Here is a 15,271-nt window from a genome sequence, read left to right on the forward strand (position 1 = left end):
ATGCTTTTTTATGAAGGAAGTTTCCATTATTTGGTTTTTACTAATCAGATGCTATAATCATTACAACATATATTTCTTAAAATTTATTATACACTAGATAAAGATGCACTATTGACCCATTAGGACAGGTACAGTCTGGTATCGCAGTAGGATGTGTCCTCAACTGTCGCCTGCTGCAATCGACAGTTGAGGACTCTTTAATTTTTGTACAGGCTGATTTTCAGTCCTCTATGGTCGCACGTCTCAACTGTCGGGTCTGTACAAAATTCATAGAGTCCTCTACGGTCGCAGGTCTCAACTGTCTGGCCTGTACAAAAATTAAAGAGTCCTCAACTGTCGCCAAATAATGGAAACTTCCTTCATAAAAAAAGCATATGAACTTAAAAGGATCTTAGGGCTTATCCTTTAAAGAGCCTACACACTGAAATTCAGTCCTTCAAGGTCGCAGACCTCAACTGTCGCAGGCCTCGATTGTCGCGCCCCCACATGCATTACTTTCTACACTCTCCAATATGCTTTGGACTTCGCCGCTCCAATATGCTTTGGCACTTATAGTCTATTGTGTTGAGGAAATGATTAATTATGATTATTCTCTTTGTTCATTTATGAATAAATTTTGTTTGTAATTGTCTAGGAGACAGAAACCAGTCTGGGATCAGCGGTCTGCATCAGCAGCTGTTGTCCTACATTCAGCGGGAATCAGCGGCCACCGAGGAGAGAGTTAGAGCGTATTCCGATCAGCAGTTCGCGTTGCTAGAGAACCTTCGCACCAGGGCACATCGTGACCACAGGGCTCTAACCAAGTTAGTTTCTTGTCAAAATTCTACTCTTTATTTCCCGGCCACACAGAGAGCGATTCGAGATTCTATATCTGTATGTTGTGACTCTTTTCGGATGTATTTGTACATTTTATTTTAATTTCATTCAAGTATATGTATGAGCAATTATGTTTATTTTATTATATTTTTTTAATGATATGTCATATTATAAAGAGTTTGTAATATGTCTTGAATATTTTAATTGGCAATTGGCAATAAACGTGAACTGAACTGAACTTTATGAATAAAGACATTTTCAATTCAATTCCAAGGGTGCTTACAGACTTGAGCGTTTGTCGTGCAGCACGTAAAGGTATGTCCACACATGCCGAACCAAACCTCGAACAGCGCAGCGAACCGTGCATTCCGTCGTTCAGTGAACATGAGCATATATTTCATAATGTTAAAAATCAGCTGTTAAACATTCGCCGCGCCGTACTTCGAACGCTGAACTTTCTAGCAAATCAGAGCCCTCGATTACAATTCGCCATGCCGTTCGCTGTACAATTTTGGCTATCCATCACAAGTGGAAAACATGCAAACACGTTAAAAGAGCGGCGAGCGGCACAGCGGACGGTTCGGATTACAGTATGGCGAATGTTTAACAGCTGATTTATAATATAACATTATGAAACTATGCTCATGCTCGCTGAACGGCGCTATGTACGGCGGAATGCACGGTTCGATGTTCGGTTCGGCATGTGTGGACGTACCTTTAGACTGCAAAGAGTTAAAGATTTGCGATTTAGTTATGGAAATAGATACCTATGGGATCACAGATTGCTCCCTGTGTGGCCGGGCCCTTATTTTCTAACAAATTAACAGATCTGTTTCATATTACTATCAAATAGAAGGATATTTTCTACTTATTTTCTGTAGAATAAATTTTTTTCGTCCATTAATGTATTTCAAATTTATAGTTGGCCAGTGATTTGTTTCAAGCTGGATACTAAGTGGAGCGGCGAAGGTGGAGTGTATCAGAGAAGGTAGCTAAGAGTGTTGAAATTAATGCGTGAATTCAAATGTGTAAGAACATAGTGGAGCGGCGGTGGTAGGGTAGAAGATAGAAGGAAGCGGGGACTCTCAGATACATGCATTCTCAGCTACCGTCACTGAGGGTACGCGACTAGGTGTCACCCCGACTACTTGTACCCTTTTGAAACCGGTTTTCAGGGGACAAGTAGACGTGAGCCATACCCGTCTACTTGTCTCCTTTTTGAGGAGGTGACAACTAGTCGGGGGACACCCTGTCGCGAGGGTGCGAGATGTCAAGTTGTCGTTTACGGTCATGACTAGTTGGCACCTCCGGTCCAGTAGGTGTCAAGTAGTCGGAGTGACAACTGGACGGCAATGGTATATTTTCACGAGGGTACAAGTAGTCGTCCACGGTCACGACAACCTATCCCCTCGACTCCACTCCACAAGAAATCACCATTCCGGCTGGCTCTTCATTTGAAAGTTGGAAAATAAAGCCTCACTATCAAGTTCTATATGAAAAGGCCTTAAGATTCCTAATTTTGATATAATATATATAATAAGACTTCATGTAATACCTCAGTTGATAACCAGACTGATAGCTTCATCTGCCATATCATTGATGTATGAAAATTTGACTGTCCTATCATTACGCTCAATTTACTCGTAAACGGTGCGTCTGACGGGAAAATATAACTAAGCAAAATGTGTTTAGAATTGTGTTCTACATCTGGTTCAGTCATCAAAAGGGCTTATTATTCATTTTTTTCTGTTTTCAACCAACTCGAAAAAATTTGTCCTAAAAATAGACAGCGAATATCTCCCGATACGTGCGTTTGACGGGAAAATGTTACTGAACCAAAAGTGCTTAGAATTCAATTTTACATCATAACCAGTAATAAAAATTGCTTGATCCCTCCTCCCTACGCCGCGGGGGTGTAAGTTGTGCCAACTGGTGCTCTGTAGGTGACAAGTAGTCGGGGTGACACCTTGACGCTAGCGTGCAGCCATCCCCGTCTACTTGTCTCTTTTCTAAGGAGGTGACAACTAGTCGAGGGGACACCCTGATGCGAGGGTACGAGGTGTCAAGTTGTTGTATACGGTCATGACTAGTTGGCACCTTTGGTCGAGTAGGTGTCAAGTAGTCGGGGGGACAACTTGACGGCAATGGTATATTTTTACGAGGGTACAAGTAGTCGCCTATGGCCAAAATGACCAGGTGTCAAGGAGTCGGGGTGACAACTAGACGGCTACCCCACTGATACATCGCTGATTCCAATTCTTACTGATCTGAATCGTTCATTTTCTTCAGTAGCCTGTCTATTCATTTATTTTAATATCTTTTGCCTTTTCTTTCAGCAGTAAAGTGATTTAGTTTATTGAAAAACACTTATTTTCTAAGCCTTTTAGATTCTAATATTGAACTCTCATATTTATAAAATTTTAATGTCATCTTTTGTTAAAATTAGTAGAATTGATGGTGATGTTGTGTAATCTCTCCATAATAAGAAAACAAGGATATTGTCAAATTTCGCTAAAAAATTATTAAAAACTTTAAAACAGCACCATGGTTTCACGGTTAATCTTAACCTAAGATTAGGTTAAGAATGTTTCTGTATCCTCATTCCTCAGTACAGCTGATGATGCGTTGGTAAACGTGAAACCATGGTACTGTTTTAAAGTTTTTAATAATTTTTTGGTGAAATTTGACGATATCCTTGTTTTTTTTTATTGTATATTTTGTATTGTATTTTCTGCTAACAACGTGGTCGAGTGGATATTACTGTCAAACTTCGCTACGTCAACGAATAAAAAATTCATTCTATTCTATTCTACTCTACACTCTACCTTCTCCGCCCCACTATGCTTCACTCTAACATAAAATGCCGCTTGAAAAAAGGAATTCAGTAAGGGTGAGGTGACCACTAACGAAAGAACAAGTATGTTTTGAGCATGAGTGTACGCACATGTCGTCATACATTATTGTGTCATCACAGCAAAAGGCTTTGAACAAGATTTTTGAGGTTAGGTTTTTGCATCTTTGATTTGTTTTTTTTCGCTGCTCTATTATTGTATCCTATTATATTAAGCGAGCAATTTCTGTATTTTTATATCTGGTTATTCATATATGGTTATTTATGTTCAACATATCTCGAAAACGGCTCTAACGATTTTCACGAAATTTGGAACATAGTAGGTTTATGATATAAAAATTCGATTGCACTAGGTCTCATTCCTGGAAAAACTCGCTGAACGACATTAAAAGGATAACTCATCCTTGGCTGAAACAGCTGAGACTTTCGTCGTCTGTGGATAGTAGAAAGTGAGCGAGTGATTCTGTGGAAAATCAAAATATCGCATCCCCGAAATTCATAAGCTGACGTATAGCCAGCTGTGAAATATAAACACGATCATTTTATAGAATTGTGTTCTGTTTATCAATGAATAAATATAACGAGCGAAGCTAGGTGCCCCGATATTCATTACAATTTGCAATTTTCCAGTATTTCATTTATTGTTATTGAATGTTTATTTTATGTTAGAAGATGCTGTCAAACAGCTGTTTTCTGTTTGAAGCCTCTCGCTGATTACTCAACATGAATGATGAGCATGTATGTGCTCACAACATGTTCAACACACTTGTCCTGTCGTTTGTGGCCACCTTAATTTGGTATTTAAGGTTAGTTAGTTTAATATTTTAGTTTTAAGTCCATTCATGATCGAAAATGAAAGTAATAATAATTGAATCTAGAGAAATACAGTTTTTGTATTACTGTATCTTTTAACTGTTTGTTGATATAAAATCAATTATAACTTATTCAATCGCAATAAATTCTTTTAATATTATTTGAACATTCAAACAACATTTCAGAACAATAATTGAATAATCACAATGAATTACGGTAAGATATCAATATATAATTATTTGCAATGAAAACAATATTGTTATGTTTTGTGCAAACCATTACAATTCGCTTGATGGCGACGATTTCAACTATTCAACCACATTCCAAAAGCTGGAAATTCTTCTGCTACTGTCGCCGTCATGCGAATCGCAAGGGTGTACTCAGATAAATTACAATAAATTCCGTACAATCAATCACAATGAATTGCATTATATCTTTTCAAACGTTTGAAATCAAAACATTAATCTTCCTTCTGAATCCTACTTCCCTTCCCAACAAAAGGTAAATTCGATGAACCACATTGAATTCCTATTTAACATAAAAACAGTGAATCACAATTTATCATAATTCCCAAATGCCTCTTCAATCGTTTGAAATCATAGCGAAAATTATCCCTTCATACATTCCGATTTCTCTTTCAAATTATCCAGAATCAAAACACGATTAGTTCCTACTTTTCAATAATCTTAATGCCGGTTGCACAACAGCCGGTTAAATTTTTACCGTGATCAATTCCACGAGAACCAATCAGAGAAGCCGCCTTTTCAAAAACGCCTTCTCTGATTGGTTCTCGTGAAATTAATCACGGATAAAAGTTAACCGGCTGTTGTGCAACCGGGCCTTAGGTTTGACTATTCACTCCTAATTAAATTAAGTTCTTGAAATACATAAATAATATGACAGCTACTTTCCAATCAATCACAATAAATTCTATATTATCTCTCAATAATTTGAGAACAAAACAACTATTAAACAAATAAATTTTGTTAGTTCAAATTATTCAGTTATAATATGACAGCTATTTCTCTACCAATCACATTAAAAGTCATGGAAAGATTATTTTCTCTGAACCAGGTTTCCGGACTCTGAAACTTATGTAAGGAAATTCAGCATTAATCGTTTAAAACTGAATCTAAATCAAGTTGTCAACTATTGGTTGAAGAAAGTCAAGGCAATAACAGTCAAATCAAATCGTGAACTATTGGTTAAAGAAAGTTGATTCAACTACAGTCGAAATTAATTTAATCACAACTTAATCTCATTCAAAATTAATTTAATTACAACTTAATCTCATTCAAAGTAAAGTTAATCACTAGATTATTAAATCACAAGTTAATTAGATTAAAAATTTATTAATCACAATATTTTATCTCATTCAAAGTTAATTCAATCTTTTAACTTAACCTCATTCAAAACCTATCTAATTACAACTTAATCATATTTAAAACTTACAACTTAATCACATTTAAAACTAACTTAATCCTAAAATAATCTCATTCAAAATTAATTAAATCACAAAGAACGTTCAATAGGCTATTACCGTCCATATCACTTTACTCTAATTTGAATTTACTTGCTATCAGCGCAGTACATTTTGAGCTCGTATTTGGTGCAGGGTTTCTTGCAACACTCTTCGACTATGCCTCGTGTGTGGCGTCTGAAGACACCGTCGGGGGCGAGAAACGCATTCGCATGCGCTCGCGACCGAAACGGAAACTGGTAGACGAGATCGTTGAGCGAATCTTCTGTCTCTAATTGCTGCTGTTCCATCTCTCTCTGCCAGTCTATTTCGCCTAGAACACAATAGTTTTTCTACTTAATAATCCGTATTCATTATTATTATTAAACGAAAATCCAAATTAAATGCTGTAATTCACCCCGAAGACTTTGCTACTGCAAATATTGACAACAGGGTAAACAGCTAGATGGAAATTCGATGAGCGCTACTCACTACTTGTCAGCCCAGGAATCGACCACAGTACTTCCCAATTGCCGGTCAGGAATGCTTACCCTTACACCATCTGACAATCTCTGGATAGCAGCGCTCATTTTATACGAAGCCATTTTTTATCTGTAATCCCTATTCGTATTTATTTTCTATTTATTTATATATGGCTACTTGATAGGTTTCTTTATAGAGCTACTAGTACACTTATATTCTTTTTTCGAATACACTACCGGCTTCAGCCGGTCATGATCATGCCATTATCAAGTGTCCAAATGAATTATTATTACTTTTTTTGTGTAGTTGAGAAATTGATATGTGGTAATTATTCATATTAAATGAAAAAGACTAAGAAATTGTCAAAAAATACAGATTTATTGATACTTAGAAAGACCGTGTGAAAGACTAAGAAATTGTCAAAAAACACAGATTTCTGATACTTGAAAAGACCGTTGAAAAAGACTAAGGAATTGTCAAAAAAACCAAAGATTTATTGATACTTAGGAAGACCGTTGAAAAAGACTAAGGAATTGTCAAAAAACCAAAGATTTATTGATACTTGGAAAGACCGTTGAAAAAGACTAAGAAATGGTCAAAAAACACAGATTTACTGCTACTTGGAAAGACCGTTGAAGAAAACTAAGAAATCGATAAAAAGATTGACAGAAAAATAAACCGGAGCGGAAAGATCTGAATTTGAAATACATTTAAAAAAAAATGTTGATAACCTCGGAAATAATATACAAATTAAGGGCCAATATATCGAATAGTGTATTCAAAATGCATTTAACATTCAATCCTTATAACAATCAATGATAAAAATGGCACTATAGATCTTGGTTATTATAGGAGTGTTCACACATCGACACAAAGATTGACAGAAAAAATAAACCAGCGGAAGGATCTGAATTTGAAATACATTTAGAAAAAATGTTGAGAACCTCGGAAATAATATACAAATTAAGGGCCAATATATAGAATTAGTGTATTCAAAATACCTTTAAAATTCAATCCTCATAGCAATCAATGATAAAATAAAATAAGCACTATAGATCTAAGGGTTCGCACAGATATAGAGCGGTCAGGCTTTCTCAGTTCCACGAGTCTATCTCTGGAGTTCCAAGAGCACAATATGGCGGTCAAACTCAGGGCCGGGACACCCACTTTTGTCGGCTGGTTACTTGAGTCTCAATTTGTTTGATTAATTTTGAGAAATTCACGAATTTTGTTTTATTTAATTTGCAATTACACACAATCTGGCAACGCCGTTTTGTCAGCTGGCGAGGGACTCGAGTCTCAGTTCATTATAATTCAGATTGGAGCAAATCTCTCCCAGTTTATCTTTATTATTCGATCATTAATCATATTTAAATGAATTATGATTAAATTGAAGAGATTTGCTCCAATCTGAACGAAATGATATTGAGACTTGAGTACCTTAAGAGCTTACAAAATAACGGTGTTGCCAGATTGTGTGTAATTGCAAATTTAATAAAACGAAAGTTCAGGCGTAATGATAAGTTATTCGTGAATTTCCTATCCCGTACGTGTATATATTTTCTGTATTTACAGTGCAAATGACACTAATGTAATAACATTGGAATATAAAATAATAAGATAGTCCTTGTGCTATTTTTCTTCCAAATTTATAGGTGACAAAGTCCAAGATAAGGTTAGAATTTCACGTGTACAATTTTTATAAAATTTAGGCCAAAATAAACATGAAAACTATAAATTTTAAATCTATATGGCTTGAATTGATAAATTGATTAGATTTATACCACTTGTAACGAATAATATTGAGTTATTTAAGAAAATATGGAACCATTCAAGAAACACAAACTTGTAAACAATTGTATACTAATATAGATTTATTTCTTCAGGACTACTTGTTAGTTTTTACATAATTCTATTCTAATTATATGTTTTCATGTATTGTATTTGATCAGACTTACCTGTGCTGGATTTCTTGCTAAGTTGTCCATTGTAGTTTCCTTCGCAGACGAGATTTAGGAGAGTGGCCAAATGATGGCCGCATACATGGAACGTTTGTCGTTCCTCGGAGATCAACACTAGATCCTTGTTGGCCAGAATACTCTCAATCCCCAAAATCAGCAGAATTATCCTTGTTGGAAACATCTACAAATAAACATTAAATATAGTTTAAAACATGAATTAAAATCAGTTTATGTTTATAAACATATAGTTAAAAACAGTTTATGTTTGAAGTGAAGTTATTGTAGACTAGCTGGTGCTCCGCAAGGACTAATTAGAAACCTGACAGACTGGACCTAATGAGATCTTGATGAATTTAAAATAGGCCTATAGCCATACTCGGTAATTGATAATCTAAAGCAAAATATCAAGTTAATCAGTCCAGTAGTTCAGACGTGATGATGCGTCATTCATGAATTTCCTTTACCATAAGTGTATAAGCCAGTTCTTTCCTTTATTATAAATTTCGGGGATCGAGCTTCGCTCTGGAGTACAAAAGCATAAAAAATTTATTACGAAAGAAGAAATTATAATAACATTCATACAGAAATCTTCTATCTAATCACAGTAAATTGAGATTAATTCCCAGAGGAATGCAACAATTTCCCTCACAAAGGCCCAGTTGCACAAAAGCAGGTTAGATTTTAATCTTGATTAACTTCACATGAACCAAACCAGAGAAGACCATTTCAAAAAGATGGATCTACTGGAATTAATCAGGATTGAGAATGACTCGGCTTTTTTACAACCGGCACTAAGCTCACTCACTCACTTCCATCACCAACAGACGACGAAATAATTATAATCAGCTGTTTTTCCAAGTATGAATAATAATTATCATTTTAATTTCCTTCAGCGAGTTTTCCCAGGGATGAGACCTAGTGCAATCGAATCTTCATATTATAAACCTACTATGTTCTGAATTTCGTGAGAGTCGTTAGAGCCGTTTTCGAGATTCGGTGGAATACAAACACATAAACATCCAAACAGAAATTGCTCTTTTAATATTATAGGATGTATAATTCAATAAAAGGAACCAATAAATGCCTACAGAGACAGCAAATCATCAGACAACTCAAATGAATGAAATTTGCGAAGATTATAAACCTACTATGTTCTGAATTTCGTGAGAGTCGTTAGAGCCCTTTTCGAGATCCGGTAAAATACAAACATATAAACATCTAAACAGAAATTGCTCATTTAATAGTTTAGGATATAAAGATAAAATATGTTATTACAAATTGCAGTTAACCAACTGCTGGCATAGTATTACTGTATAATAACTATTTAGTTCTTTGGTTAATACTTGCAGTAGCAGAAGTTCTGTTTAGTTCTATTTATATTATAGCTTTCACTGAATACAGTATTTAAAATAATTATCATGAAGTTATTGTCACTTTAAGGGTGATAATATAGGGGAACAGCAAAGGTAGAGTGTAGCAGAGAAGGTCGATGAGAGTGTTGAAAATAATGCATGTATTCAAATGTGTGATAACATATTGGAGCGGGAAGATAGAAGTAGGCAGGCAGTGGATACATTTAGAGTAATAAATTTCGTCTACAAATCTACTTTAAGATGATACAACAAATTATCCTTGTTGGTGACTTATAAAAATAAAATTTGAAATATCGTTTGAAACAGGAATTTGAATCAGTTTGTGTTTAAATTAGAGTTATTGTCTCTTTTTCTTCAAATATTTTGTGTATTTAAGATTTGAAACATGTAGTTTTCTAGGATTTTTAGGGTAAACATTTGTCTTAAGCAGCGTTTACACCAAAGTTATTAACAAAATGTTAATAACTTAATCCTTATAGATTCTATTAGATTGAACGGAACTTGACAAACACATATGTTCATCATGTTTATGATAAGTTATGTTCAATCTAATAGAATCCTTAAGGATTAAGTTATTAACAAAATGTTAATAACTTAATCCTTTTAGATTCTATTAGATTGAACGGAACTTGACAAACACATTTGTTCATCATGTGTATGATAAGTTATTTTCAATCTAATAGAATCTATAAAGATTAAGTTATTAACAAAATGTTCATTTCTCCGTTCTTATAGAATGAAATAAACTCATCATACACATGTGTTTGTCAAGCTCCATTTAATCTAATAGAATCTATAAGGATGGAAAATTAAACATTTTGTTAATAGCTTTGGTGTAAACGCAGCTTTACAGTTAACATATTTATATTAATACACATTATACTAAACTGTCTCTTGTTATAAACCAAACGTTTTTCAGGCTAGTCTGATTTAATATTTCAAATAATTTTATTGAATTTACACAGTACGGTACTACTTAAAATATTGTGAAAATCACTTATTACTTACTTTGAATTTTCACTTGGTTTAATAATGAGTAAGAAAACTTAATCTTGAACTAATGGATTAGAAGTTGGAATATAACCTCTAATAATTAAACTAAAACATATAGAACTAAAACAATACTGCAACAGTTAACTGCTCAAACAATACTGCCGAAATACTTACTAACTGATTCTGATTTATAAGAGCATGGCTGGATTGTTGACACAACTAAGACCATGGTTGGCTTGTAACACGAGTCTCACGTCTTGGGAATTTCTGATAAATTATTTACAATTTTGTCAAGGTTTCATAGCGTTATCATTAATTTCATAGAATCATAGCAATTTTTAACTATAATTCAACTATGTAACTTTCCTTATTATTTCATTATTTGACCTATTTATGGAGTGAAGAGTGAACAATTTTATTTTGCAGCATCTTGAAAATCCAATCAATTTTTAATAATGATATTTATGCGTATTGTATTGAATAATGAACTAAGAATAAATAATATTATATAACTTTTCATGATAATCTTGGAATTGAACTATCTATCTACGACCGATTATTCACAAAAAAATATAACTTACGTTTTGTTTAGAAACCCTGGTTCTAGTTCTACCAAAATAAATTTAAGTTATGCAATGTTGAAGTAAAGCTCTACATTCTAATGATTTTTTTTAACATTAGAAGATACCGTTAGTTGAGCGGGCTATTCACTGTCCAACCGTTTGTTCCAACTACTATCGTCAACCACTTTGGATCTTTCACCACTCACGCTCCGACTGGTTAGTCAAACATTCCGTTCACATGAGCTGCGTACACATATTCGCGCTTCCAACCCGCACCGAGCACGCTCCTCCCTCGTACCGCCCTCGTACCACCATCGAACCACAGTCGCTCCGCCCACGCACCCATCATGAACGTTACGGAAGATGTTAGATCTTCTCGCGTTCCCCGGTCGAACCACTGTTGCTCGCCGGTCGATCATCAATCGCTCTGCTGGAGTGACGTTCGGTTGCGGAGCAGAGCGACAGTCTGTACGCACCTTTACAATCCAAATCAAACCTGAATAGGCAGTTTATCATGGTTGGCCAAGTCAGTTGAACAGTATGCCAGACTTTCGACAGCATTAGCCCCGCCCACAACAACCCCATTCACGTTCCGACGTGGAATTGAAGGACCGCTCGTTGTAAAAAATATTGGATAGTGAATGGCCCGCTTTAGAATGGAAGTGTTTACAAATTTTTGTTTTGTCAATGTCTGATCACATTGTAAAAACAATGCAGTTTTCTACCTAGCGGTATACATTGGAAAGAAAGACTGAAGTTTTTTTGGTGTTATTTTGATCTTCAGTATGTCAATGTTTGAACACTCTCTTGAAAACTATAAAATAAATATTGTTCAATTATTATAGAAATTACTAGCACCTTCTTTATAGGCTACTTATCTATATTAGACAGAGTTAGAAATTTTCAAAGAAGATTTTAAGAGCATATACTGGCACTGAAATCTGGGAATAGGCTAATACCACATAAAAACCAGCATTAGCTATTTTTTAAACTCAAACCATAAAACAAAATAAGGCTAAAGTGCACGTCCAGTGCCAACATACCTGTCATCAAATTTTTGGTTGGGATCGATTTAGTATGTTTTTTTGAGCACAAAATTTCAAAGTAGCACAAGAGTTCAAAGTAGCAGAACTTTACATGCATTTAACCTATAAGTAGCAACCATAAGTAGCTAAGGTTAGGAAAAGCTGTAGGTTAGGAAAAGCTTTATGTTAGGAAAAGCTTTGGGTTAGGAAAACTCAGATTAGGAATATCATAATTTGATGATTTAAATAATCAAAATGGCTGCTACTCATAGGTTAAATGCATGTAAAATTGTGCTACTTTGAACTTAGTTTATTTAAAAAACAATAGTGAGCGCCGTTTAATTTTTGTGATTTTGTGCTCAAAATAACATACTTAATCGATCCCAACCAAAAATTTGATAATAGGTATGTTGGCACTGGACGTGCACTTACACCCAAAATAATATGTAAAATTGAATTTTGGACATACTGTATTAGTATGAAATTGGAAAAAAATTCCATATTTATCTGCATTTGAAACTGAATAAACATAATAATGCTAAGCATTAACCATGCTGAAAATCATAACCTAATGTTTGAAAGAATTTTTAAAACGAAAAATCTAAAATAAGACAGATGCTACAAATGTTATCAGTCATCATATGCTAATCGTAACTAATATTGATTTCAAAAAAATATAAAATAAGTCAGTTGCTAAATAACGGTGTGTTTACTGAAGAATAATCATTCAGTTCGACACTTAAAAATGGCATGAGTTCTAAAACTAGTTGTGTTTAAGCTGAAGTAGAAAAAATTTACTTGTGATTATTTACTATAATAATTAAACAGTTCCATTAACCCTATTAAAATACTTTTTCAATAATATTGTATTATATTTGTCCTTCAGAGCAGAAATTCGTTAGAAAGCAGAGCTTTAGGCTCTTCAATTATTTTATGTTTTCTATGTGCGCTCTTGGTTATGTACTTTACTCAAGTTATGCAAAAATATGTATATTCTTCTAAACTCTTTCAGAGGTTGTATACTATGTTATTTGATTTTAATACAAGTTTTAATAACACTTTTCAATTTTAAGACCAGAAGTGTTGAAACATGTCGTGTCAATAGAAAAATGAAGACGGGTACCACGTGTTTATTTCACAATGTATTCAAAATCCAATAACGTAGCTGTCAATAGATTTTTGTTCGAAATTGTTCGTGTCGGATCCTTATAGGGGAAGGACCTTAAGTTCCAAATTTCAAGTCATTCCGTTAATATTGGGTGATGAGATATCGTGTACACAGACGCACATACACTCATACACACACACACACACACACACACACACACACACACACACACACACACACACACACATACAGACCAATACCCAAAAACCACTTTTTTGGACTCAGGGGACCTTGAAACGTATAGAAATTTAGAAATTCGGGTACCTTAAATTTTTTCGGAAAGCAATACTTTCCTTACCTATGGTAATAGGGCAAGGAAAGTAAAAATCGGAAATAATACAAATGTTATTAATTATCATATGCTAATCGTAACCTAATATTTGATATAAAATAAGTCAGTTGCTAAATAAAGGTAAAATATTTTTGTTTACTGAAGAATAATCATTCTATTTGACACTTGAAAATGGCATGAGTTCTAAAAGTAGTTGTGTTTAAACTAAGGTATAAAAAGTTCACTAGTGATTTCTATAATAATTAAAGAGTTCAATTAACCCTATTAAAATACTTTTTTAATAATATTGTATTATATTTGTCCTTCAGAACAGAAATTCGTTAGAAAGCAGAGCTTTAGGCTCTTTAATTATTTTATGTTTTCTATGTGCGCTCTTGGTTATGTGCTTTACTCAAGTTATGCAAAAAATATGTATATTCTTCTAAACTCTTTCAGAGGTTGTATACTATGTTATTTGATTTTAATACAAGTTTTGATAACACTTTTCAATTTTAAGACCAGAAGTGTTGAAACATGTCGTGTCAATAGAAAAATGAAGACGGGTACCACGTGTTTATTTCACAAAATATTCAAAATCCTATAACATGGCTGTCATTAGATTTTCCTTCCAATATAAGGATAAAGAATTTAGCCCTACTAAATACCGTAAACATGTTCTAAACAGTTTGAGATAAATGACACTCATGAATTTCACCTACCTTGATATTTTTTCTCTAATGTACGGTAATTCAAGGATAAGGTAGAAGTAAACATACAAAAGTTCTAAACATACAAGTTAACAGATCCTACAAGTTAACATACACAAGCTCTGAACATACAAGTTCTAATATAAATCTTAAATACTTCTAATATAAATCTTAGTACCCTTTTAAATTATTTTGACACGACCTGTTTCGGCTACTAGTGCTATTAACAGATCCCTACAAGTTAACATAGGCCTACACAAGTTCTAAACAATTAATGAGAAAAATATCCAATCAATTTCACCTACCTTGTAAGTCTCCTTGATTAGATGAACTTCGGACCTGGAGGGAAGCTTGCTATTGGCCGCAGTATAAGCAGGGCTCAAGTGACCAACTCTAGGAGTCCCTTCGTTTATATAGCAAACCTCAGTTCCAAGAAAATGGTCAATTATTAACCCAAGATTTGCGTAGGTTATTAAAACTACCTCAAGCGTGAAAGATGCTATTAAGAAGCGATGTTTTCAGGTTGAACGTGTCGGTAAATTAATCAAAGTAACGATTGGGGGTGGGATGTTTTCAGGTTAGAATATTGTCACTGAATAAATCAACGCATTTGAATAGGTGTGAGATCCTTGGTAGAATAGCCGTTAACCGTTAGCGGCTAACGGTACAACATGCATAATACACATGACGTCATACATTCTTACGTCATTAGGCCGGCAACTAATGGGTGAACGTGCACGCTCATACACTAAATCAACAATATGCTTCTAAGGATAGGCGCACACCAG

General features: G+C 34.4%; 2 protein-coding genes across 3 annotated transcripts in view; one reads left to right on the plus strand and one right to left on the minus strand.

The window, feature by feature from the left end:
• Window positions 1-15,271, plus strand: part of LOC111046277 — a 43,470-nt gene that overhangs the window by 13,777 nt on the left and 14,422 nt on the right. The window contains exon 4 of the mRNA XM_039439500.1: window positions 635-803. Within this exon, the coding sequence (XP_039295434.1) occupies window positions 635-803 (169 nt within the window). The remainder of the gene's footprint in view (window positions 1-634; window positions 804-15,271) is intronic.
• Window positions 4,626-15,093, minus strand: LOC111046284 (LIRP). 2 transcript variants are annotated; one of them, XM_022331798.2, is made up of 3 exons: window positions 14,789-15,093; window positions 8,381-8,564; window positions 4,626-6,273 (listed from the first exon to the last, which is right to left on the minus strand). In XM_022331798.2, exons 2-3 carry the CDS (start codon window positions 8,562-8,564, stop codon window positions 6,050-6,052), a joined length of 408 nt encoding a protein of 135 aa, XP_022187490.2. In that variant the 5' UTR covers window positions 14,789-15,093; the 3' UTR covers window positions 4,626-6,049. The 2 variants fall into 2 exon arrangements, with proteins under 2 accessions (XP_022187490.2, XP_022187491.2); XM_022331799.2 differs by lacking the exon at window positions 14,789-15,093 and adding an exon at window positions 10,765-11,001 and having other exon boundaries at window positions 4,694-6,273.

Source organism: Nilaparvata lugens, chromosome 12 (genome assembly GCF_014356525.2).
Source record: "Nilaparvata lugens isolate BPH chromosome 12, ASM1435652v1, whole genome shotgun sequence".
Taxonomy (NCBI): Eukaryota; Metazoa; Arthropoda; class Insecta; order Hemiptera; family Delphacidae; genus Nilaparvata; species Nilaparvata lugens.